Genomic DNA, 27,138 nt, shown 5'->3' on the forward strand with positions numbered 1-27,138 from the left:
GGTACATCCGAGAGAACAACCTAATACAACGAAAAAAACCAAAGTATCTCTTATCAACAATATGTTAAAAAAAGACTTTCGAGGAAAGTCTTTTCTGATTCAGAGAGAAAAGTTTTATTTTACTGGATTCAATTACACCTGGACTGTACCTCTATATTCAACGAAATTCATCTACTACTGGTCATCAATAAATTTTGGATGTCTTAAGCCCCCTAAACCCGAGATAAATCCTTTGAGATTTATCTTTGAAAAAAAAGGTATATTTCGATGAAAAAAATGACCTAAGTCAACAAAGTCGAAAACAAAAATCAAAAACAAACAAAACTCTTATATATCCAGAACAGTTGTCTTCATAGATTTTCTTGATATAGAAAACAACGATTTAATATCAAAACAAAAATATCTTCCTCTGGCTCTCCAAGAAAAATTAGAAAATGGATCCCAAATTTTACGAAAATCGACTTTCCTTGTCAATCCTATCACTTTTCTTGATTTTCCGGATGCGCTGCAATTTTGACGGAAACACCAATGGAAGTGTTGTTTTTGTTGATCAAACTAAAAAACGAAAGAACATATCTCATATCACCAGTATCTCGAGAAAAAGAGGCGTTTTAGAAAAATGTTTTTTAGTCACAAAGAGAAGTTTTAATTTACTAGAGCCAATTACACCAAATTGATGGCTATAAATCAATATAAGTGGCTTCATTCTGATTAATACTATTAGGTTTTGAACTTCCTAGGGCGAACCTTTTACATATTTTGAGAAATATTTAGCAAAATAGAAGTACTTTTCAAAAATAAAAACTGGACATCAAAAGTGAAAACCTATTAAAAAAAGATAAAAAACCCTTTGATATCCAAAACAGTTGTCTCTATGTATCTTCTAAATATGGCCATGTACAAAGGGGGGACAACATATAATATACACATAAAAAAAACAAAAAAATCCTCAAGATATAGAAGACTTTTGAGAGCAGAGCTTTTTTTTTACTCATAGAGAAAAATTGTAGCTGTTTATCAAAACAAACGCTTCTAATATTACTTATAAATAGTTGCTGAATTTCCAAGAGCCAAAATAGACCAAATTTTAAGAGTGCTAAAACGGAGGTAAATCAAACAAGAAAAAAATGTCCCTAAGTCAAGGAAGTCAACAATTTAAAAAAGACATTAAAAGCCCTTTTTTATACCGAAAGGCTGACTCCATTTACCTCCTGAATATGGGAGACAAAACATCATTAAAAACAGACTTAGCTATTTCTAGTTTGCCGAAAAAAGTCAAAACGGAACCTAAACATTACGCAAAAGGACGTTCCTGTAGAAAAACCATTCGTTGTAACCTTCCGATCCCAATGAACTTTTAGAGTAGATAACAATGCAAGTAGCTAACAAAGTATAAATTACTAGAGCCAATTACACCAAAACGATATTTTTATAGCAGTCTATCAATCTAAGTGCCTGCACGTTTGAACATTAACAGGATCTGAACGTCCTAGGGCCTAATTTAAAGCAATATTGAGAAATTCTTTGCAAAATAGAGGCAAAATAGGTAAGGAAAGACCGACATAAGTCTTTAAACTAAAAAACTAAATAAAAAGAAAAAACACCTATCATTTCCAAAACGGTTGTCTCCGCATACTTTCTGACATGGGAAACAAAGATGTTCATCAAATATCAGCATATCTTTTTTCTGAATTGCCGAGAAAAAGTAAAAACGAAACTTAATCTTTTAATAGTCGTCGCATTGAAAAAGCTAATTTTTTCTGCAATTTCCCAATCCTGATGAAATTTTGACACTAAACACATTCCATATAGTTGGTACAACTGAAGAACTAAAAGAGTTATATGAGGCATCTATAAACATGAAAAAATCTTCTTTGATTAATGTTTCGAGAAATAGAACTCTTTTGAGAGAAGTTTTTTACTCATAGCGAGAAGTTTGAGTTTACTGGATCCAAAAACACCTAAACTGTGTTTCTATATCAAACTAAACGAATCTAGGAATGTCCTAGGCCTATAACTAACTTAACTTCGAAAATCTTTTGCAAATCAAAGGTAGATTTTAAGAGAAAATAAAATAGACCAAAGTCAAAAACCACAAAACGAGATTCAATTCTCTTTAATTTTCAAAACAGTCGTCTCTAAATATTTTCTGAACACAAGAAACAAAAATATATCAGCAAAAACCAACATCTCTTTCTCTAGCCTGCCAAAAAAAATTAAAATAAAAAATAACATAAAAAAGTTAGATATTCCTTCAAAAAATTTGTTTTTCATTTTTCAGACTCCTATCGAAATGAAAGTGTACGTTCCTGTAAAAACAGCCCTTTTGGCATCTTTCCAATCCCAACTCTACTTAGGCCAAAACCGCATTACATATAAGTGGTACAACCTAGAGAACATCACAAAACACTCAAAAAACAAGAAGATCTACTATCACTAATATACCGAGAAAAAATATTTCGAGACACAGAAGACGAGATTTCGAGAAATCGCGATATCAAAGTTTTTTCAGGGAAAACCTTTTTGACTTGTAAAAAAAATTTTAGGTTACTGGTACCAATTGCACCAAAACGGTAGCTGTGGATCAAACTAAACGCCTCTACTATATTTTTTATTAGGTACTGAAAAAACAAGGACTAAAGCAAACCCATCTTGAGAGATATTTTGCATAATAGAGGTTAGTTTTTAAAGAAAAAAAATCACTCAAGTACAAAAAACAGAAAATGGAAAAAAACCCACATTTTTACCCAACACGGCCATTTCGATCTACACTGTCAGCAATGTGAACAATGATGCATCACCATTAATTACTCTAGCGGGTCGACAAAAAACAGTGCGCCGTATCAGACCAATCACCGACTTGGTTCGTCGATAGCGCTGCATTTAATAAAAAAATATCACATCAATAGAAGAGTCAGAAAAATTCTCTCAGCACCCTTATTAACATCCAACAGTATTAATATTAATACACATCATTGTAAAAAGAACAATTACCTAGCCTCGCATCTCAGACGGGACATGAAAACGCCCATTAGAGGGTACGTACTGTATAAACACTCTACAAAGACTGAACCAATCAGAACAAGACTTACATAGATTCAAGAACGCTTACTACCGGCTGAACTAGTGCATAATAGGGGTACAGAATTATGTACATCGGGGCTCATTGGCATTGGCGTGTAGGTATATTTTTCCATAGGGCCATTTTGATGGTATAGGATCAGCTGCAGAGTGAAAATTCAACACCTGAGTGACAGAAAAAGCTATATCCATTATATACAGGAAGTTTCCTCGTACTGAATGGGGTCTGAGGTGGCGACAATTTCACGCCAAACCCAGGTTGAGGCGCCATCCGGAAGTGACCTCTGATCAGACCGTGCCAGACGAAAGTAACCTCTGATCAGACCATCCCAGACCAAAATATCCTCTGATCACATTAAAGTGCGCTCGAAACACCGTGTGCGCTCGAAGTGCGCTCGAAACTGTCTGTCTCTGATCAGACCTTTCCAGACGGAAAGGACCTCTGATCAGACCAAAAATCAGTCCATTGTCCAGACGATTGTGCGACCACGGTCCACACCAAACGCAGACCATCTTCCAGACGATTGTGCGCTCAAAATCACCTCTGATCAGACTATTGTCCGCTCAAATGTCACTCCTGATCAGACTACTGTGCACTCAAAATCACCTCTGATCAGACTCAATTGCACTCGAAATAATCTGATCAGTGAATAGTTTTCACTATAAACAAATTTTGTTATAATATATTCAATTCACAAAAACTGATATTTGCATTATTAAATCCATCTAAAGAAATACCATTAGTGCATATTTTGATCTCAATGGATGAAGTTAGACAGCTCTCCGTATAAAACGTCGCATTCTACAGCTAAACAAAACTTTCTTGAAGGGGACTGGCATGTTCTATCAGCTGGACCCCTTTGGTTCTGATCAAAACCATCAGACTCTAGATGTGTCTGTAATCAGAATGCCGCGTTTTGTTGCCTCTTGGCAGAGCCAACATCTCTCTGTAAAACAAAACAAAAAATCAAATAAAATGCCTCTCGAAGTTGTCTCTGGTCAGACCCAATTGCGCTCAAATTCTTCTCTGAGCGCTTCTAATGTTCGCTTGAATTCGCCTCTGATCAGACCATTCCCATCCTGAGGTGACCTCTGACCATACAATCCCCAAACCGAAGTGACACCTGATCATACCATCCCCAAATCGAAGTGACCTCTGATCATACTATTGAGCGGTATGATCCCAGAATTTTGTAATTTTTGTCTGGGAACACACCGTGTGCGTCGGACTTGGTCTGAATAGAGTTCACTTCCGGATGGCACCTCAACCTGGGAATCGAAAGTTTTATTCAATGATTTATTCACCCCATGGATAGCGGAAAATCCTATTTAACGTATCTATGGGGAACTTGCCCGTTACAAATAGAATTCGTAGCAGTTAATCTTGCCCCCAAATTAACATTTGTCGGCATTTCATAAGTAGAAACGTGAAACGTATCAGTCACTAAAATGTAACAATAGGGGCACGTATTGCGGCCAATTTCTCGAAATCCATTGAAGGAAACACAGCGCCATTTTCAGTTATTAAAGTATGGCTCAAATTGATCTAAAATTAGAAGGAAACTAATTCAATCTAAGAAAGGATGTATAACGTTAAAGTATCGTGAATAGCACAAATAGGTGTCAAGTTTGCTCAAACTGACAAACTTAACGATGAAAAACTGCGTGAGAAAAATCAATGTGACTTCGTTTATTTTTTCGATTTCTTTGAGCAGAAGGATAATATTTTGAATATTCTTCCTGCAATGTATTGAATTATTCTGGTATTAAAACATTTGTGAGCTGACAGACAACCTGAATGCTAATATAACAATCTAGAGCCAAAAAACCAACCAATTAACATTGTTACTGTTTTATTGCAAAATGTTTTTTGACTTTCACTGAACCAAAACTTTTTTCTAAGCCATCCAAAGGACCTGCCAACATGAACAAAATATTGAAAATACTAACAAATCGAGAACACTGAATTTTTAATTGGGTCTTTGATTTGAGGTAACGGAAAAATATACATATATATTTCAAAATTACGCTTTTTTGCTTACGCAAAGAGAAGCATTTCTTGTAAAACGAGCACACATTAGATAAAATAAATCCTAATACAATAATGGCGTAAGCGTAGTTTTTTGTGGGAGAATTGTGACGTCTCAAGATATTTTTTTCAGCAGAAGGAGCTCGTACATGTTACAGTTCGTCATCACTTGCAAAAAATCCATCCACTTTATAATTTAAGATTAATCAGGCAGTGATAAAAGTGATGAACAATCTGCAAATTTTTCTATGAAACCTTTTTTCTTTGTTATTTTCCGTTCTAATGGTTGTTTGAAAGAAGTGAAGTGTATCACTGTACAACAAAAAACGTGCACATTTGGCGCTTTTTTTGTTTTCACAAAATTTAACGGCTTTGAGTCTGATTAAATCAACTGATTAACAAGGCCATCCGAAAATTCTATGCTGGTGCCTGCCAATGATAAAATGTTTTTTATCTATGAAATTTAAAGGTAGATTGCGTAGCAAATTTTTTTGCTGTGGAACTCTGCGTATTATCAATTTTTTTTAAAAATTTCTGACTGTTGGTAACCCTATAAACCTTTTGGATGAAGAACGATAAATAGGCTCAAAATAAGTGTTTTTGTCGTTCAATGGTTACGTTGAAATTAACGAGAAAGATTTGGATGGCTCGAAATTTTTCTAGATGTTTGCCGGAAACTTACATCTGAGTTTGAAATACTGCCAATTTTTACATTCAATAGGCATTCTAAAAAATCAATAGGAGTCAGTTGAGCTGATTGTAATTTTAGTAAGTCAGTTCATTTGGTTTTTAGTTATTGTTTTCTACAAAAACTTTAACAAAATTATTTTATTGCGAAACAATTTTTGATTTTAACTGAAACAAAAAAATTGTGACGCCTTAAGATAATTATTTTCAGCAGAATGAGCTCGTACATGTTACAAAAGATCTCGTACACTTCGGCATCACTAGCAAATAATCCATGCATTTCATATTTTAAGATTAATCAGCCAGTGATAAAAGTGCTGAACAATCTGAAAAACCTTCCGATGAAACTTTTTTTCGTTGCTATTTGCCGTCCTAATGGTTGTTTGAAAGAAGTGAGGTGTATCACTGTATATCGAAAAAAAACGTGCACATTTGATGCATTTTTGGTCAAGCCATCCACATGACCTGCAAACATGAACATAATAATGGCAATGGTAACAAATCGAGAACAATGAGTTTTTATCTGGGTCTTTGATATGGGGTAATAGACAGATATATATATATATATATTTATATATATATATATATATATATGTATATATATATATATATATATATATATATATATATATTTCCAAATTACGCTTTTTTTTCTTACGGATAGAGAAGAATTTCGTGTAAAATGAGTACTCATTCGATACAAATCTTGTTAGTACAATAATGGCGTAAGATTACATTTTTTTGGAGGGTTGTGACGTCTCAATATAAATATTTTCAGCAGATCCAGCTGGTAAATGTTACAAAAGACCTCATGCACTTCGTTATCACTTGCAAATATACCATATACTTTGTGCTTGAAGATTTAGCAGGCAGTGATAAAAGTGCAGTCAGATGAAACTTTTCTTCGTTGCTGTTTTGCAGTGCGTGATTGTTTGAAAGATGTGAAGTGTATCACTGTACAGCAAAAAACAACGTGCGCATTTGACATTTGACGAATTTTTGGGATTCAAAAAATTTACGGAGTCGTATCAGATTAAATCGACTGATTAACAAGGCCATCCAAAAAATGGATGCTGCTGTCAATAATAAAATGTTTTTTATCTACGAATTTTAAAGGCATATTGCGTGGATCTTTGCGAATTTTCAAAATTATTTAAAATTTTCCGACTGTTGATTACCCGAAAAGCCGTTCGTGTGAATAAAGAAAAAATCGTTGAAAGTAATTGTTTTTGTCGTTCACTGATTACGTTGATGCTTAACGCGGAATATTTGGATGGCTTGAGATTCTGGTGGATGTCTGTAGTTGTTAGATCAAATCCGCGTTTGAAACATTGCAAGTTTTTACATTCAAAAGGTATATTAAAAAGTCAATTGGTTTCAGTTCTGCTGATCGAAATTCTAGCAAGTGTCAGTTCATTTGGTTTTTAGTTACTGTCAATTACAATTTCTTTAAAAATACTGTTAGTTAGAATAAAGTTAGAAAGATTTTAATAACTTGCAAGATTCATGCAGAATTTTGAATCAGGTTTAGAAATTTTTCCATAGATTTGAGCTAGCTTTGTAACTTGTTTATTAAACAATAATTGGCTTCAAAAGTGATTTCTAAAGCAATACTACCCGGTTCTTTTGCCTGGATGGATTTAAAACTCACACTTATAAATTCACCAGGACACTACAGCGCCTTCCCCCAATTCTTTTACAGATCATTGGAAAAATATTGTTAACTCATATGATTTGTTTCAGCTTTAACGAACATTGCCTAATAATGGGTGGAGTGCCATACATGTATATCCAATTATATGACGGTGGATGCAATGGAGGCAGTTTCTACTATGCCTGTCAAAAAGTATATTCTCAACTAACACCATGGGTCGACACTTCGACATTAGTAGACAATTCCACTCATTACATCAAACGACAGACTCGAACTTGTGAATCATCGAGGTCAGGAAAACCTCCCGGATGTGAAGGTCCTCTTGTTCGTTTGTACACTTACATATGGGTATTGACAAAATTAGATTACTTCCAGGCAAAAGAAAATTGTTTGAACAGCCATTCAGCGAAACTCTTTGATGATTTTGATGGCGAACAGGAAACCGTTCAATTCATAGTAGAACATATGTACTATACGTCATCGTTTCATGGTTGCTGGGTAGGCTTAACTGATGAAGTTGTCGAAGGCCAGTGGATTACTGATGCAGGTCAGAATATGAACAGTTATTTCCAATTTGAACCTGGTTCACCTTCCAGTTTAGAGGGTATGGATTATTTGTCGATCATGAGCTTCGATTTCACCCCTGGAGACCAGGTTCCGACCAGTATTTTTGCAGATTCGAGAGCCAGCGTTACGCTCGGATCAATTTGTTACAGAATATCTTATGAAGCTACTGATAACCAGACAATTGAAAGTCAATAGAATAAATACACTCAAAAACGGCCTCGGAGATAAGCTCCAACATTTTCTAAGAGTTCATCAGAGTTGATTCAGAAACAATAAAAAAAACTCCCATGCGTAGTTCAGGCACTGATCAGGTCTGATACTGCTCTGTCCGAGAAAACCAAAACTTATGAGCTCCTGTCTGCACAGAGGTCCAAGACTTTGGTTATATAACCAAGTCTTGCATTCTCTTTACCAGAAAATATAATCTCTTGGTCTCTGGAAAATCTCCGAATCAGACCTGATGGACTTTTGTACATGATGCCATACATAAAACACACTATTTAATTGTCAGACACGTGTAGGATTACTAGAAAATAACCAGTGTTACTGTGTAGTTATGGGAATTTCATATTTTATCCCTGTAAGACTATAGTATTTGGGAAATTTAATAAACTGATGACAACCTATCTATTAAATTTCCCAATACTATTATAGTCTTACAGGGATCAAATATGAAATTCCTATAATTATACAGAAACGCTGATTATTTGTTAGTAATCGTACAAGGATCTTACAATTAAATAGCGTGTTTTGTGTACGCCATCATGTACAAAAGTCAATCAGGCCTGATTCCGAGATTCGAAAAATGTGGCCTAAATTTTTCAGGAAAGGAAAAATATAAATATTTGTCTTGAGATTAGTTTATCACGAGATTAACACTGATTACACTTGTGTATATCGATATACAAAAGTGCAACCAGTGTTAATATCTTGATAAACTGAACCAATGAAGACAATTAATTAAAACTTTCCTTTCCTTAAGAAAAATTGAGGCCACACTTTTCGAAGGTTTGCATATTTTAGTTCTTTTCACGCTTTGTATGTACTTTTCACGATCATTTCTTTTTAGTTAAAGAAATTTTTTCATGAAAACGATATCATGACTGTCAATTTGATTACTCCAACATAACGGGCAGATTCAGAAGCCGTGTTACCAGGCCGAAATAGACAAAGTTTAAATGCAAAGTACAGAAAAAAGAAAATTCAAAGCATTTTTTCCCGAAATCAAAGATAAATAATGCAAGTGTTTGTTCCTCTGAAAAGGTATCTTCAAGAGTTTACTGCACAGAAAATGAGGATACGATAGTATATGAAAGAGTTTTGGTGTGAGCTTCATTAATTTAGTATTAACTGAGCAAAAATATAAAATGATTCTTAAAACTGTATCCGCTATAACAATTTTGTGAAAGAAGTAAAGCAAGATAAGACTTCAAGATAAGCAATGTTCAAGTTTGCAAAAAATATTGTGGAAAAGCTCAATAAACAACTGTGCAATTTTTTAAGTGAGAAAGTGAGACATTGGATTTTCACAAATTAGGGTCTTCGTGTTCTTTATCTGCACGTCTTTATTTACCTCATTTTTCTTTAATTAAAACAATTACTATTAGCAGCAATAGAAGTAGATGAGTGGAGATCTTATTAGCCATGTATTGGGTATTTTAATGCTATAAGATTGAATTGTATTTCGCTCTGCCTTTCTTTCGTAAGATGTGTTCTTTCTTTCCATGAATTTATTCGGATACATTTTGGAGACGTAAGTCTAGATTTTTTTAAAACCAAACGACAATATTCTTTGCAAATTTGTCTTCAAACTTTTCATCCGTTGTTTTTTTTTGTTTCACGCGGTCTATAAACGTTTACTAAATTTTCAGCTCAACTTTCGCGTAGATTAGTTTTGAACAACGTTTGTTTTTAGGAAATAAGCAGCACAATTTTTTAGGAAATCCTAAATTTTCTTCCGTATATTTATTTTTTGTTAGTTTTTCTGTTAATTTTGATCAAAGTTGTTGTTTTACGATTTCATCAAAAAATTGTCAATTTTTGAAATGTATATACTCTCTATGTTCCATGACCTGTTGTAGTTTATTCAAAAGACATAATTTGTTCTATGAAAAAATTTAGTGCTCTGGCTTTAATTCTCTGAGAAAACTCCGAGCAAACAGTTATTTTTGTTTATAATAAATTTGTTGCCAAATTTACCACCATCGCTTTTCGTTGCACCATGTGAGAAAAATGAATTGAGTATTCGAATAAGTAATTTGCGTGTCAAGACTTCACTGATGTTGTTGAAGCAAATTACGACAAATCAGTGAGTAAAATTTTCTGGTTCCTTTTTATTGCAACAGAAAGACGGAAAAAAACTATGCGAGACAGAACAAAGAAAAATTCTCTGTACAAAGGAAATTGTTTTCTTTTCAAATTCAAAATTAGCTTTTGAGAATTGTAAAAAAAGGTGTTTCCCATTATAGCCCCCACTCCATGAAAATATAGCCCCCCATTATGATATAATTACCATGATTGGGGGGCTATAATGGGAAAGACCCAAAAAAGGAGGCTGATGTTGGTCAAAGACAGCCAATGCCGGGGTCCTCGTTAAAAATTTCTTGTCAGAAGCATCAACAATACCCTCCCCTTGTGCGCAAATGATCGTCTGATCATTAGCGAGGACCTCAGCCTGGGAATGCAATAATCATGTGATTTATCAGAAATTGTGTCCACTACGATCTCAGTTTGCCCCAATTCTTCTCAGTTTGCGCCCACCTATCACATCCCCCCTCCCACCTCTGGCCCTCCTCACATCACCCCCTCCATCAGTTTTAGAGCAATTCCTCCTAAAGTAGTCGTTTGTTTCAATTGTAACGTTTCTATTTGGAACTCAAGATGCTGCTTCGCTTTCCTCCATTTTAGATGTACAGGTAATGTGTGCGTTCTATTTAATTCTACTCTCCGGATGTTGAGGTGGATGTTCCTACTGGCCAGGTCAGTTCGACAATAACAGGTGAAAAGCTGGCCTCACCCCTGTCGCGTTATACCTGCAAGATGACAGCCGGAGGGCGCGGATTATAACTTCCGGAGGGCGACAGCTGGAGAGCGCGGTTTATAATTTCCGGAGAGCAATAGCCGGAGGGAGCGGATTATAACTTCCGAAGGGCAACAGCTGGAGGGAGCGGATAATAACTTCCGGAGATAGCGAGATCATAGCAAAAGTAAAATGAAATTGACAACAAACTGCGAACTTAAATTGAACTTGATCTAAATTAAATACCATTTTAAATTAATTCATGTATTTATTGAGCATGAATTTCAACTTTCAATTTAGGTTTCATTTTAATTTTTTTCCCGCGCGTTTTAAGAGAGAGAGAGAGAGAGAGAGAGAGAGAGAGAGAGAGAGAGAGAGGGAGAGAGAGAGGGAGAGAGATGACAAAGAGAGAAAGAGAGAGAGAGAGATAATTGCGGCGTCTAAACAATCTGCTCAGATAGAGGGCATGCGGTAATTATAGCTGCTCATATTGAAAGCATGCGGTTATTTGATATGCTCAGATGAAAAGTAGAAAATAAGTGCAGACTGCTCAATCCAGACTGCGAATAGAAAAATATGACATGAACAGATTCATATTCATGCTCAGTGCAAAAATGCAGCATGTTTTTTCATGGTTCAGCTCTGAAATGCTCCGATAGATAGCTCCGGGTGGTCACATTTGCCCATAACACTTACCTTTGAGCAAGCATGTATAGACTTGGTTGGAGGTTTCAACACTAAAAATTGCTAAAAAATTTTAAGAATTGCTGAGAAGGAGGTGATTGTTTGAAAGAATTGCTGTTTGTAAAAATTGATGGTCCTACAAAATTGTTCATGCCAATGTTATCCGTGAAGAGGAATGAGTCTGAACTAAATTGAGGTGAATGCAGTGAATAGTTATATGATTTCTGATTTGTAAGCTGTAGTTTGTAAGAGTTGGGGTTCTCAAAAAATTGTGTTTTTTTGCGAAATAGATTGAATCTAATTCAGTTTCACGTGAAATATCATTGTAGTAATTTACAGATGGAGCAGTGGACGAAATTGCGGATGACATTCAAAAAGCGACAGGTTTGAATTCATGTACGTTAACTTTTTTGTACGAATTCCGATTAAGGCTGTGAAAATAAACGATAAAAACTGCAAACCTTACAAAACTTTACCTCGAAAACCGCAAATCCTACAAAGCTTCAACACTTTCACCCCATTGATCGCTAAAAGATGCGGGCCCTCTGCGGTGAAAAATACGTCAGTCAGTCAGAACAAAATTTAGCCTAAAATTTGATTAATAGCAGAAAAAAGCCCCAAATACTAGCTAAGAGTTTTGGCGACAATTAGTAGTCTTGCACTTACACATATTAGGGCAGAGAAAGAGAATGATAAAATTTGCGAAGTGGGTCTCAATTATTTACAAATAAAATTGCGCCAAAAACATATACTAATTGAAATATTTTGTGAAGATTGAAAAACTCAACATTTTGGACAACTATTGCAATTTTTTGTTAATACGGGTGGCAAATTCCCGGAGTTTTCACTTCCGTTTTCCAAAGTAATCAAATAAGTTTTTCACAGAGGACATCGCTGACCTTAAGTGAAAATACCAGTCGGGATTTTTTCATTGTTAAGAAAAAAAAGGCCCCACAAAAACTCAAATTCAAATTCCTTTTTCTGTTCATATTAAAATCTTAATGCATTTTGAAACTTTTACAACAAAATTCAAATTCCTTTTTCTGTTCATATTAAAATCTTAATGCATTTTGAAACTTTTAAAACAAAATTCAAATTTTTGCACGATGCTCAAACATGATACTTGAAAAACAGGGAAATTTGTTAAATATTGGGGTTTTGCAGACAAAACCGGTAATTATCAGGCAAAATTAGAGCAAAACAGTTGAAGACCAGTTAAAGTACTAGTTTAAGCAGATTATTCGTTTGTTTTCAGGTTGTTATGGAACAGACTTCATTTTTTTCAGGTAGTGTAATGGCCGCCGTATTTCAAAACTTTACTTCCAAGAAATACTTATCTACCAGTTTATCGTTTTAGATGAAGCTTTTCCGTTGAGAACACAGGCTCCCAATAACTGAATTCGAAGCAAATAAAATTATCCTTTAATCTAAATTAGTTCATCAAGTCATCACAAGCATTGTCTGTTATAAAAACATGACAAGTTAGGTTTTGAAAATTGATCAACACACTGCTTTCTTATGTAAAGTTTTAAATCAATTCAACCGTAACTATTTGAAAAAAGTCAAAATTATTAATTGAATTTATTTTTAAGATTAATGGGGATTTGCCAACCTGCTAAAAAGAGGACGTTTGAGCCCAATGTATAATAACACTTTCCCGATTTGACTACCATAAATAAATCTTGGCAACCATACCCAAGCCATATATGGTGACCAAGAACACAAGGATGCCTTACAAGATTTCCTGGATGCCATACAAGAGCCATAGAGACCAAAAATGTACTGTTTGTGATGCACCCTGTCTATTTTGTTCGTATATACTAACCCCTCCATGGAGTCGCTGAAACGCGAAAAAAAATTGTATAGAAAACTTGGCAACTATAGTAAGATCATGCAACGAAAATTTTGTATGGCGTGTATGGAACCATATATGGCTCTTGGATATGGTTGCCAAGAAATGTCAACCCTGGTTAGTACAATCTCAGTGGATTGTGATAATCATGGTTATATAACAGAGTCAAATATGCGACCTTCTTACATTTTTTTAACTTGCAACTTGGGTTAGTACGGAAATGTATTATCATTACTCCTTGTAACTTGGGTCTCCAGCATTTTAGGCAAAAGAAAATATAATGAAATAATATAATTGAAATAATAATGGAAGCAAGGGGTGAAAGTAGAGCGAGCTGGAGTTTAACTAATTGAGCATCTACTCTTAAAATCTGGTCTTTGCTTTATTAGTTCCCGGTTCAGTTTCTGCTTTTCCAAACAATTTCAGTAGTGCAGTAGTGGGTTTCAAGTTAGAGTAGCCAGGCTTGGGTGCTGTTCATTGGGAAGGGTTTCCCATTTGTCGCATTTTCGGCTTCTTCGAATTTTGATAATCTCTCGCACATTGGCCAGAATCAAAAGAATCTAAAGAAGAAATTCAAATTCCAAAATCGTGGTGACACTAGTTCGAGCACTTAGAGATTAAATTAATAAATAACAAGTCCGAGGTCACCCGACAAAAAATTTAGAAGTATGGCTGATAGCCCCGAAACGTATCGTGAGTCGTGAGTGTAAGATAATGTTCAGTACTACAGTAATATAGCAAGCAGCAATCAATAAAATAGTTTTAAAGCGTAATACATTATTTAATTAGGTTAAAATGAGGTTATAGGCAGTCTTGAGACAATCAAAGAGAATTCGTTTCACTTTGCAGCATTTTTCTTTAAAAGCAGCTTTCAAATGAGTTTTTCAGTTAAGTGCATTTATTTTGATTTTATTAGATTTTGGCGCCCACGGGCTCCGACCACAGCATAAATTGTTTAATTGAGTTGAATAAAACCCAAAAACCATATCAACTGCGTTGAAGAACAAAAGCTGGAAAAAGTTATCAAAAATATGATGGTGGAAAAAAACTGAGCTGAAAGCAGAAACGAACAGCTGAACTTCTTTTTTTCGCAACTTTTTCGTCACTGAACCACGATCCTGTAAACCCATATAATACATTTTTTAAACGAGCTCTCAACAAGTTCACATAAAACATTCATAGTTTCGATTTGAAATTGCAATCTATTCATTCTTCTACATGTAGAAAATTAAAATGCAAGGCAAAATGCAAGGTGAAAATGATCAGAAAACACCACATGGAAAAAACCAAACGCACTGGAAAATAAAAGGAACAATGAATAAAATGTATAAAGTTCAATGAAGCGCAGAAGACATGTGAGTAGCAGCAGAAAGTGTTAGGCAGGCAGACGCAGAACTCAAAGAGAAGAGAGTAGGTTTTTTGAGGAAAAGGAGACAAAAAGAAATAGTTCAAGTACTCTGAGAATTTGGTACTTATTATAATTCAGTTTTCCTTAGTTTGATTTTATCAGTTTTGGCAAACAATTAAATTTTAAAGATCGTTGTGCACTTAGTTCCCGAACCAGCCAAGCACTACTTCAGCAGAAAGAGTGAATTTTATAAGGTTTTGTTTGACTGACACCCAACAATGTGTAAAGTCTGCCAAATGCTATTGTAACTTTTGAACCGTACAATACATGATCTCACAAGGACCTAAGATCTCACAAGGTCCCAGTTAAGAATCTGATTTGCATCAAAAATTTTACACACCTAAATGTGGAAACCAATTCATTCTAACCAGGTTGAGGCCCGGACCCAAATTGAGCTATCATCAGACTTTCCACAGTGAAATGGCCTCTGATCGGACTCTCCAGACCAAAATGACCTCTGATCAGACTTGCCAGACCAAATTAACCCCTGATCAGACGGTACCCAGACTATGGTCCAGACTATAGTGCACGTATGATCGGACTCAATTTCAGACCATTTTCCAGACTATAAACAGACTATGATCAGACCTTTCAAAACAAAGTGACCTCTGATCAGACCTTCCAGATTTAAGTGACCTTTTGATCAGAGGCTATACTTAGACACCCTCGAGACTTTAAGTATCGTTATAACATATGCATTTCATAAAACCAATGACTCCTGCATAAAATTCAATGAAGTCAATTCAAAATCAGATTGAAAACTTTGCATGCCATTGCTTAAGTTTGCCGGCTCCATAGATGAAGTTTGACAGTCATTTAAAACAAACGTCTGAATCAACATTTGCCATTCCCTTTTATAAAGGGACTGACCACTAGTTAGCGGTGGATTCTTTGATCTTGGTCGTTCTGAAAGGAGGCAAGGGGTCGCAAATGAGTCTCTGGTCAGAACAGATAGCTTTTTTTGGTTCGTGGGAGAGTCATAACCACCTAACTCCTATGAGAACGTTGTAATTGATATCCTATAGCACATCAATTACAACGTTCTAATATATTGATTACATGAATCTTAAACTGCAAATCAAAACTCATGTAAACATGACCCTGATAAACATCAAAACAACTTGCAATAAACCAATAAATCATCGAGGAATAAGGATCTACTCTGATAAATCAATGCCAACTTTTTTGGTTCTTCATTATTCATGTGAAAGGTTTCCGAAAGAATGTTAAATCTCGAAAGTATTTATCAAAAGCCTTCGAGAAGAAAGGCTAGGTTTATAATGTTACGGAACTTTTTAGCTATTTTTTTGAATTAAACTATGTGCAATAACAACAAAAACTAGGTGAAAGATTTTTCAGTGTACATTTTCCGGAGATGATTAGTTTTTCAATAGGATAAAAATCCTCACACGACTGTAATCAATCACACTGATGTTCTCCTCTCGCCATTTATCACTCTTTTCAATACTTTTTAAGTCCCAGTTCTGCTACTTTTAATCACTCGGAAAGAGTTTTAGTGACCATTTTGATGACTAGGCAAGTTAGGTAATTTTTGGCGTGGTGTGTATTAATACTTCCAACTTACTTAAAAACAATCGATTTTAAATCTATCAGTCAAAAGTCATACTGGGAAAAATGAGACAATTGAAAAACCCCAATGACTTTGGTGAAATAAAAGCAAGATGAATTTCAAACTTAGCATAAGTTATTTCAACGAAATTTTGTTGTCTTGCCGCAAAATAAGTCATACGTAATATTACTATTTGTCTAAAAATTAAAGTTTTAAAAAAACGTCTTAGATATCACCTGTATTGCAGTGCCGTGCCTTCATGATCACATTCAAAACGCATCAAAAGAGTGGCGGGAGAAAGTATGTTTTGCTTATAAAGTTTAGACCATAAACGAGATATAGAATCTCGAGTAAAGAACGAGCAAAATCATGTCTCAATACTGTCTGCGCGCATTTGACCAATAACCCAAAGCATGACCTGGATTATGATCAGTATCAAGTGTCATATACTGCATAAAAGTATTGTTTGAGAGCTGCGCCAATCCGAGCAATGAATGATATATGGTGAAAATAAGAGCAGTGAAAAGAAATTGAAAATAGTTGAGAGTTGAAAGTTGGAATGAATTAATCTTGCTTGAACACTCTGCTTTTAGCCTATAGCCTACAAACGAACCTAAGAAAAGGGAAAGGAATAGATATAGATATATCACTAAAAGTAACGATCGACCGGTTCTATGATAGAAGCTTGGCAAACCTGGAGAAACAGAGAAAGTGCGCAGAGGGTCAGTTGAATAATGTTGTAGCCCTTCGGGTATCCTTCGTGAGGTTTCATATTATACAAGACAATCAGAACGATCGACAGACTCCACAGAGCGACAGCAGCCACACTCATCACAATCTCAAACACCTTGCATCCAATTGAGTTGATTCCAAGCCCTCTTTCCAACATGTTCAGTAGACCAAGGAACACAGAGAAGGACAGGCAAGTCCAGGCTAAAATTCAGCAAATACTTCATACGACACTACAAAAACTTCCCATTAAGTCGAAGGACCTTTTAAATAGTTAATTAATAAACGCGATGCGACCAAAACAAAGTAAACGGAGGAGGTTTTAAACTCCTATTCCGCTCAAAAAGTGGACTTTGGAGGTGAAAGTTGAAAGAGAGAAAGCGAAACCAATCAAGAAATTCGTTTTCCTATTTCTAGCTAACGGATGCTAGGCTGATTGTTCGAAATTGCCAAGTTACCCTTCCTGTTTGTAAACAAATTTTGGTCAAAATGACAAACAAAAACTTAAGATACAAACAAATAAATTTTGTGAATTTTTGTATAGTATACACCCAAAAACTTTCCCGTGTGAAATAATCACACAACACAAATTGTTGCGTGTATAGGTTATACATCTCGAAAATTTTTACATGAGAAAATTCTTTTCGTGTGATAATAATTAAACGATTTTTTGCGTGATTTACAGTATGAGGAAACGACATATTTAAAACAAAAATTTTTGTTTTGATGTTTTGCACCAAAACTTTGCCTGATACTTTTGCCGGAACAAATTTCCACTGCGAATGTTCACAAACTCAGTGTATGAAAATCAATATTGAATGGCCAAAAATTGCCTCTTCAAAACTCCGAGATTAATTATGATTCACAAAAACAGATAAGCATTTGAAAGACTAAGCAGAAAAATCGTTAGCAACTGAATGGAGAAAACTTTTATTTGATTTTGCGTGGTATTGTACTTGAAGTCTTGTGTGAATCATGTAAAACAGTATGGATCTTTTCCGTTTCGTGCTTTACTCCCATTTCAGAGGGCATAAAATTTTTACGCCCCCATGCTTACGTGCTGAATTTATATTTTAATCTGCTTTATAGCAACACATCCATTTTAATTGGAGGCGTAAAAACACTGTGGACCGAAACAAAACAGATCCGAAATCTTGATGGCGATCATCAGAATTCTTAAATCATGCAAATTGCAATTCATCGTGTAGTGCTTCCCCCCCCCCCCCCAAAAATGAATGTCATCAGTCAAATTATTCTGTTTTAGAGTGCACTTATGAGTGTTGAGATATATTTAAAGCTTAGTTGATTTTTGTTACAACTGTTTCTTTCAACGAAAATTTAAATAAATTATTTTAATAAAATCACTAATGGTCAAAAGAATCTTCTTTAGCTCCACAGAACGCATCCAAACTTCTTTAGCTCTACAGAACTCATCTAAACACATATGAAAAGGTGTTTTACAGTGTTCGATATGTCAACAAAGGAAGGATTAAACTAAAAACTATTTGTTCCGACCCCCCTTTAGTGGGGAGGAGGAACTATATACTCAACTGGGTTTTATTTTGTTCAGTCAATTTTGGCCGATCGATATATCCATCGTAGAGAATTGTGAGTAGTATCATTGAAAAGCCCGTACAACGTAGAATACGTAATTAAAAAGATTGTTTTGATTTTCGTTTTTTACAGGGAGTTATCGTGGTTTAAAGTTTTGTGATCATTCGATTCTTTTTGTTCACATTTTCAGCAATTTTTGCCAAAATTTGGCACAATTTCGCTAACATAGTTCAAAACAAGTTAAAATTTTTAACGGCAGAGTGTTGTTGTTACCGTTAGAGATAGAAAAGCGTTGCTGAATTGTTTGATTGAAACTTTTTTTGCTAAAATTTTTGATAAAATTTTCAAAATTTAAAATTTTCATCAAAAAAACTTAAAATATCGTTTTTTGGACCTCTTTGTTTGAATTAGTGACCTAGAAACCTTAAAACAGACTCCCTAATTTCAAAAAGATTGCTAGTTGCAATTAGGTGCCTTATGAATTTCTTCTGGAATAAAAACTTTGCCGTTTTTTGCAGATTTAACTCGATAATTAAACAAAAAGCATCGTTCTTTTTTTTAATATTTGAAGAACACCACGCAACAATTGGTCTAGTTCGCAAACACTTGGAACTTTTCATTTGGTCGGTTTGCTGGGCTCGCGGCAAAATCAGGGAGAGGTTCGGTAATATGGATTCTTAGAGTCAGACTTTTTGATTTTTAATTTGAAGCTTCCTTTTCCAAAATATTTTGCTTTTGTTTTTTTAATGTTAATTACTGACAATATTTTTTTTCAGGGCTCCGTTAATGACAGCTCCATTCTACGTAAATTTGAGGCTGAATCTGGATACAGTTTGTTTTCAGAGAACCAAAGGGTTTTTATGTTTTTGAGGAAGAGTTTTAGCAAAATTTAACTAAATTCTTGTGTTTTGCCTTCATTTGTTATTCTTTTGTCAGTCTGATTTGAAAGTTTAACACTCAAACATCTAAATTTCTTCCTCAAGAGGCGCAAGTGATTATTTTCTATTCATTCGGTTGTTACCTAATGTCTCTTATGATATTGATTGTAATTGTTTTAAGGAAATTTCTGTGATTTTTTGAAATTGTCAATTTTTTTATATTATTTTAGTCAACATTTTGTTTATTCTCAGTATGTTCAGGTCAATCTTTCCTCCGTATAGAATACAAACTAATTTTGTGGCCGCTTTTTTCAACAGAAGGTTTTCTTGCTTTTGGTGCTACAAGTTTTCATACAAAATTTTCTAATTTTTGTGCATAATTTCCTATTTTTGCTGTTGTTTTTGTTTCTTTTGCAATTTGAGACCATTTTTAACAATCTAACTGAAAAACAATATTTAAAACTGATCGTATTTTTTGTTTTCATAACATATGGTTTGAAGGGCTGCGACACCGTTCTCTTGCAGGAATTGGTAGGAATTTTTTTTTTTTGCCCTTTAATTGTTGTTAATTTTGGTTGTCATATGCCAAATATTGTGTAATTAAATGTCTCAGTAGCCAACTTGAGATAAACAAATGAACTTAATAATTGATATCGGTAAATAGCTAATGGTTGTTTTGACTTTCGAATTAAATTTCTAAAAAAGATTAATATTATTCTTCAACTTATCCCTTTTTGTTTTGGTTTGCGTTTTTTTCGAATTACACAATGTTTTATCATTTTCGTAAATAAGCGTCATTGTCTAGAGCTTTTTTAAATGTTTTGTTGAATCAAACAATAATTTGTCTGTTGTTAAAACGTTCTAGATGATGTCTTCAGGGCTTAGAAGGTTTGTTTCAGAAGAATTTTGTGAAGTTTAGTTACTTTCAGATTTCGTTGTTCTTTTTGTTGTCATTTTGTGATAGTCGTTTTACAAAAAGACGTTTTGATGGTCACAGGAGACGCAAATGAAGATGTTATATTCTCTCGGCAAATATCTTATAAATTTAATGGCTTCAAAATTGTGGTTTTTTAAAGTTGTTTGTAAAACTTATTAGATCAGCTTGGAAATAATGTTATTTTATAGTCTTATGATTTAGTCTTTTTAATAACAGTCACAATTAATTTTCGGAGTAGTTGCAAGAAAAACTCTCTACTCTTTTAGTCGAAAGCTTTTGTTGGCTATGGATTTTGAAAATATTTGTTTTTAATAAAAAGAGGAGATAGATTTTTGAGATCTGCCAATTTTATTTCTGTAGCTAAGCACCCCTATACACAATTCACATACTTTTATTTACTAAAATACAATTTGCTCTTTTTAACGGTTTTAATTTTCTAAAATGGTCTTTCTTCTTGAACAACCAGTTTTCATAAAACCGATTTTCGTGAGTTTTGCATATTTGCCCCTTTTTTGTAGGTTTTTGTTCTCTTTTCACAGTATCACAATAATGGGCGTCATTTGATTTACAAATTTTGTTACCCTCAAAAATTGCAAACGAAGATTTTTGTTGTTTTTATTGATCAACTTAATATTTAATTGATTGGTGGGAGATCGTTTTCGTGCGTAATTTTTCGTGCAAATTTTGTTTTTGCCTGTGTTTGTCGCTTTTTTGTAGTCGTATAGCATATCCTGGATAATGAAAGGCCTCAGTCGCTCTCTATTGAGTTATAAACAACTCTCAATGATTTCATTTGATGTGTAATGTTTCTAATCAGTCAGACTTTAATTCTTTTTTTTAAAAAAAGCAATGATGTAATAAACTTTGCCCCTTTTGCTTATCTCTAGTCGACTTGTTGCCAAGTCTCATTGAGGAAAAGTCCCATTTTTTGTTCCAAAAAAGAGCCGGTCAATCGTCTGAGTGTAAATTTCATCTGTTGCCATTTGATTTGGTTATTAGTGGTTTTCAAAAAATGGACAAAGAGTTTTGGTCGTAATTAATATTTGTTTCTATTTGATTTTTTGCCGCCTTTTCTGGTAGTCATATTATGGTAGCCCCAGGTCTCATAGGTCCTCTAGAGTGGATTGTTTTATTTTTTTAGTTTGTTGAACGATATGTTGATATGTTAATTTTATTATCTCTTCGTCATTTGGTAGACAATTTAGTGAAAAATGTAGATGAGCCGGGTCGGAACTTAATGTGCGAACGCACATTACCGAGCCTCCTTGTTTCTATTAAACAATAGTTCAGAGAAAATTTTTCTATTTTATACCATTATATTTAGCATTAGACTTTACAATGTTTGTCTCAAAATGCACAATCTAGCGCAACAGCACTCCAAGCTAAATTGGAAATGACGAAAACAGATAAACAAACTAAAAAACTCAGCAAAAACTAATTAGAACTTAAGTGGTACATAAAAAGGTATACTTAGTGCACCAAATTTAAATGGATAAAATGCTGTTTCATCATTTTGCGAATGGAACAGCTATTCTGTCAACTGTACTTTTTTAGCTATACTATGCTTTTATAACCGTGTTTTTAAAGAAAGATGTCACTCTAAAACTAAGATTTCTTGTAGAGGGGGCCATGCAAAAATTATCATTTGCAGTTTGTTCCTTGTTAATAAAACAGTCAACTAACAACAAAAAACGCAAACTAAAAGACGAGAATTCTTCATCGTAAATGTTTCTTTTCCTCAAACAACTGATGTAACTGATATTTTTTATGACAGTTCAACAAAAGTTTGGGTGTCTGAACAAGAATTTTGGGTATTCAAGAAACCAAGTAGTTTTGACATTTAGTTTTCTCCCAATTTCCTCTTCAAGATCTCTTGAAAATTTATGGGTTTACACACATTTGTTTTTTGAGGAAAATGACAGCGAAAAAACTGATTAATACTTTAGTGAAAAATACTGAAAAATAATAACTTTAATAAAAATTTGTTTCATAAAGAGTTTAGTTCATGGCTGTTTGGCTATCGCCGAAGAGAGATTTCTTAGTTTTTCATGTTAAAATTTTTACAACCCCAGAAGTACGTGTTATTTTTTACATTGTAACTTGCTATATAATAACACGTGCATTATATTTGGGGGCAAAAAAACACTGATACTTTAGAATGTGGCACCTTTCTCCGAAAATATTGTGTAAACAGTTTGCTATCTACAGTGCATTTAATAAAAAACGAAAATTTGAATAATTTAAGTAATCAAAAGCACTATTAGTCAAAACATTGAAAAATCGAGGAAATTTTTCAGCAAACTAAGGGTCGAAACTCTATTTGCAACAGCAAAAGAGCGAAACGTTTCAACTGATTTTCACATACTTGGCGAGCAATCTAGTGGGACCGGAGAACTCAAAATCAACTACAGCAATTTCACTTACGGGAGAGCGCTCCTACCAAATAAAGTAGAACATTTGGTCCATTTCATTTCTTTGGATCGATCCACAGAACGTATCTAAATACGTGCAAAGAAGAGCCTTATGTTGTTGATATGGCGAAAAGGAGGAATTATACTAATTATTTGCTATTCAGTATTCAGCGATAGATTACTGTAAATTCTTCCATATTAAAATCATTCTAATTGGCATTAGAATTTACAATGTCTTCGCCTCAAAAATCCACAAATTATTGCAATAGTCCTTTAAATATATTGGTGTGGGCACTGTCTCGAACCGATGAGTTTGATAGAGACGAATAGACAACCGCAAATTCCATTGTACTTTTTATGCGAAAAAAAGTAATTTTCAAAAATGTTCCTGTCTCATTTATTTGTTTATTTTATTTTTTAGTCATTAATTATTTGACTTCACCTGTTGCCTTCAAAGCTCTATCACCGTAGACAGTTTTGTCGAAGTGATGGAATCTGGTGTTGTATCGGTTGCCACTTTGGTAGTCATATTCCATGACATACGGATTGTAATGTAGATAATTCCAGGAATATTTGACATCCCACCAGATTCGATAATGAAATATGCCCCGAATCACAACAATGGCCACAGCCAGCAGAATGGCCAGGAACATGCAGCTAACTCTCCAATTGAAGATGAGAGTGGTAGCAACAGAGCGAAGAGTGGATTTAGTTGGCACCGCCATCTTTAAGAATGCCAGCTTACATTTACAAACGGTTCTAAAACAAAAAATTGTTCATTGTTTTTGTTTTATGTTAGAAGCTTCAACATTGTGTTAGAGGAGAAAATAACCTACTGTAAATTGGGCAGTAGGTTAGCTTGACAGGATGCTCCAATTGTTTAGATTGTCAATTGTTTTCGAATTTTTCTCTTTAACTGAGATGGAATATGCTTAATGTATCTCAAAAACAGAATTCTTTTTACTCAAAATTATTCTACGCATTATAGCTATATTTTTTATTTTTTTTACTCAACGTTTCATTTCATGTTAATTGCTGATTAATCCCAAAAAGTTCCCACAAAATTAATCCCCCCAAAAAATTCCCACAAAGATCCCCCCAAATAGCACCAAGTTTTTATTTTAATTGTGCACTCAAAAATCAGTTCGACTGCTAAGCGGTTGAATTTGGATTCATTGAAGCCATATTGCTGTAGTATGCAGGTTGCAGTAGTATACTGCGCCCTAGCAACTACATAAGTTGGTTCTTATGGAATAATTTAAGCAATGTTTTACTCCCAAACCTGCGTTAAGGGCAATGAGTTTCATTTATAAGTGCTTTTAGAACTTTTTAGCTCGTCCTAGCAACTACATAAGTAAGTTCCTATGGAATGAATTAAGCGATGGTTTTATCCGAAACCTTTGTTAAGGGCAATGAGTTTCATTTATAAGTGCTTTTAGAACTTATTTAAATGTCGTTTTTCTTTGAATTGTTCATCACTTTTTTTTTTTTTTGGGGGGGGGGGGGGGGGGGTAACAAGGTGTGCAGTTATATCGTTTTCCGCCCGTTTTTAACCATTTTCAGCAGTTTTAAGCCAAATTACGCACCTAAATATCCCAAATCACCGAATTTCTGAAATTTTCCGCCGAACCAATTTTTTTTTTTAAAACTTTACCTTGCTTGGGGTCAAAAACGAAGAAACCTTTATAGTTTGATACGATGCCTATATAATTGTTGCTTTCACTTTAAAATAAATGTTTCGGCGTTTCTGTACCCCGCATGGTCAGTTGTTGCAAATTGAGTGTTTACGGACCCTTATTGTTTTATAGGAGATTTCAGACTTATGCAAATGGAAATTTTTTGACTATTTTCGACGTATTCCAGACCTTCTCTGAAAAAAAATCAGATTTGTGCCGGTCTGGCGAGTAAAATATCAGAAATTGCCCCAGTGTGGCATCTGAAAAATCAGAATTGGCCAAGTATGCCCTTTGTATTTTCAGAATTGGCCCCAGTCTGGCGAGTAGGGAATCAGATTCTAAAAAAATCTAAACATATCAGTTTGGACGCAGGTAAAAAAAAATGACAAGAGTCCGCGCAAGAATCAAAATTGACGGAGAATTGCATTTGGCCGTTCCCATTACAGATTTGTTTTTGGAGATTGGTACGGGTAGTTCAAGGACTAAAATATCTATATCGTGGTAGAGTGATTCCTTAGAGGTAGACAAATATCCAACCTTTTTTGCTATGGTTGTATTGTTTATGTTTAGGTTTTTTTAGATGAATTGCGTCACTATAGGTTTTATAGGTTTTATGTGTCGCTCCAAAATATTCGCCCTGACATATATTAGATTAGATTATATAGTAATTGTTTGGACAAATTCAGAAAATACTTGAGACGATTGAAAAATACTTGTGCTTTATTTGGAAAGACAGAAACAAAACTGTTAATATACCGTTTTGGAAGATGGTTAGTGCGTCAATTTTAAGCGTTTTACCGTGCCTAACTCCAAGGGCGTTGAAGTACTGGGCCACTATCAATGCAATTGCTCATCTTTATTGAGTTATGCACTGATTCATATCTGTTTTTTCACTTCTCAGACGTGCGTTTATCTTGCTTTTTCAATGGTGAGACTGGGGTCAAATCTGATTTTTTGCTTGTCAGATTTGCCGCGATTCCAATTTTTAACTCGCCGGACTTGCGCCACTTCTGAATTTCTACTTGCCGGAATTGTGCCACTTCTGTTTTTTTACTGGCTAGACTTGCGACAATTCTGATTTTTTTTACATTTGCAGACTGGCATTAATTATGATTTTTTGCACACAAAAACGCCAAAAAACAGCAGGAAAACGTCCAAAAGCTAACTTACTGTTTGGTATGACCCGGCATCATTTTATAGCACTCCGGGAAAGTGACCAAAAATTTAATGTGGAAATCATGGTACGTTACAAAAGTTTCATGAATTTAAAGTTTTCACTGGAAGTTTATTGAAAATTTAGTTTTAACTTGGGAATCAACTTGCCAAGTGGAAATGAAGTCTTATATGACTAAAACAGGTGATATTGCAATGATCCAGTACTGATTTTTTAGAAAGTCTTGCAGTTATGCGTTTCCAGTACTGAATCGTTCTTGAACTTTGGTACGGATAGGAATGAGACAGAGCAAAAATCGTCTCTAAAATCTCAATTTAAAAAAGTTTATGAACGAGATAATATGAGTAGCGGGACATTTTTTTGAGCGTTCAAACGTCAGATGTGAGGTTTTTTGGTTTTGAGCGTTCTCAGCGCAAGCCTTTCAGGCCCAGATCTGTACTTCATATTGTATGCTAGAGCATTTTGCAAAAAATATTAAAAAATCATGAAATCTGAGATTACGCGACAAACTACAATTTCTGGCGTATGGAGTCTTTTAAAGTAAAATGACAAGAATCTGACATTAAATTTTACCCTTGGTATTTATCGACAGCTTCCTCAGCGTTTTGACGGAGCTCCATAACCTCATTCGTCAGTTCTTCAACATCTGATTGATTTTTTGCGTTATCAATCTGAGCTCTGACGCAGTTTTCCAACTCATCAAGATCAGCATCAATTCCAAGTTTAAAACTTTTGATGTCAAAATTGGGATTTTTATCAGCGAGGGCATTATTGAGGCGACCAGTTTTCTGCTTTATTTTAGCCACCAACAATAGTTTTTGACCACTCTGTGCCATTTTGAGGCAATTTTGAATCGCAGTTATTTTCTATATGCAAATCAATAACTTGTGAGCTTTAAAGAACAAATACATCTGCAAAAATGAAGGCTGGTACAAGTTAATACATAAAAATTACAAAACTTTCAGTTGTTAAATTGAAAATCCGATGAATGCAGCTACAGTATTTAAATGCCTCAAGCACATGTTATGGATGAACAAACCACTGCGTTGAGCGATAATGTCGCCAGAGCAAAATTAAACACGGCTGGCTTTAAAACAACAAAACTAAAAACCACGAGTTCAACAAAACGCGGTGGGCTGTTGAATAAAATGCTGCTAAAAATAGAATTAAAAAGTGGCGTTTACTACCTTTTCTAATCTCACCGAGAAATTTTAACGTAAGCTTATTT

At 34.5% G+C, this 27,138-nt stretch overlaps 2 protein-coding genes across 9 annotated transcripts in view; one reads left to right on the forward strand and one right to left on the reverse strand.

Annotated features, from left to right (window-relative positions):
* The window catches only part of LOC142341596 (alpha-1B adrenergic receptor-like), a 213,196-nt gene that overhangs the window by 124,388 nt on the left and 61,670 nt on the right, over positions 1-27,138 (forward strand). The window lies entirely within an intron of this gene.
* LOC142340896 (uncharacterized) lies at positions 13,850-26,898 on the reverse strand. Its single transcript, XM_075391667.1, has 4 exons — positions 26,484-26,898; positions 23,503-23,819; positions 17,246-17,484; positions 13,850-14,133 (listed from the first exon to the last, which is right to left on the reverse strand). The coding sequence occupies exons 1-4, from the start codon at positions 26,744-26,746 to the stop codon at positions 14,017-14,019; spliced, it is 936 nt and encodes a 311-aa protein (XP_075247782.1). The 5' UTR covers positions 26,747-26,898; the 3' UTR covers positions 13,850-14,016.

This window comes from Convolutriloba macropyga, chromosome 6 (genome assembly GCF_964194025.1).
Source record: "Convolutriloba macropyga chromosome 6, txConMacr16.3, whole genome shotgun sequence".
Classification (NCBI taxonomy): domain Eukaryota; kingdom Metazoa; phylum Xenacoelomorpha; order Acoela; family Convolutidae; genus Convolutriloba; species Convolutriloba macropyga.

Excerpts from the sequence above, each read along its gene's own strand:
- LOC142340896 (XM_075391667.1), bottom strand. The coding sequence starts at position 26,746 with ATGGCACAGAGTGGTCAAAAACTATTGTTGGTGGCTAAAATAAAGCAG. Across the intron at positions 23,820-26,483 it reads GCTGTCGATAAATACCAAGG|AACCGTTTGTAAATGTAAGC; the intron begins GTAAAATTTAAT and ends TTTTTGTTTTAG. Across the intron at positions 14,134-17,245 it reads CACTTTCTCTGTTTCTCCAG|ATTCTTTTGATTCTGGCCAA; the intron begins GTTTGCCAAGCT and ends TTTCTTCTTTAG.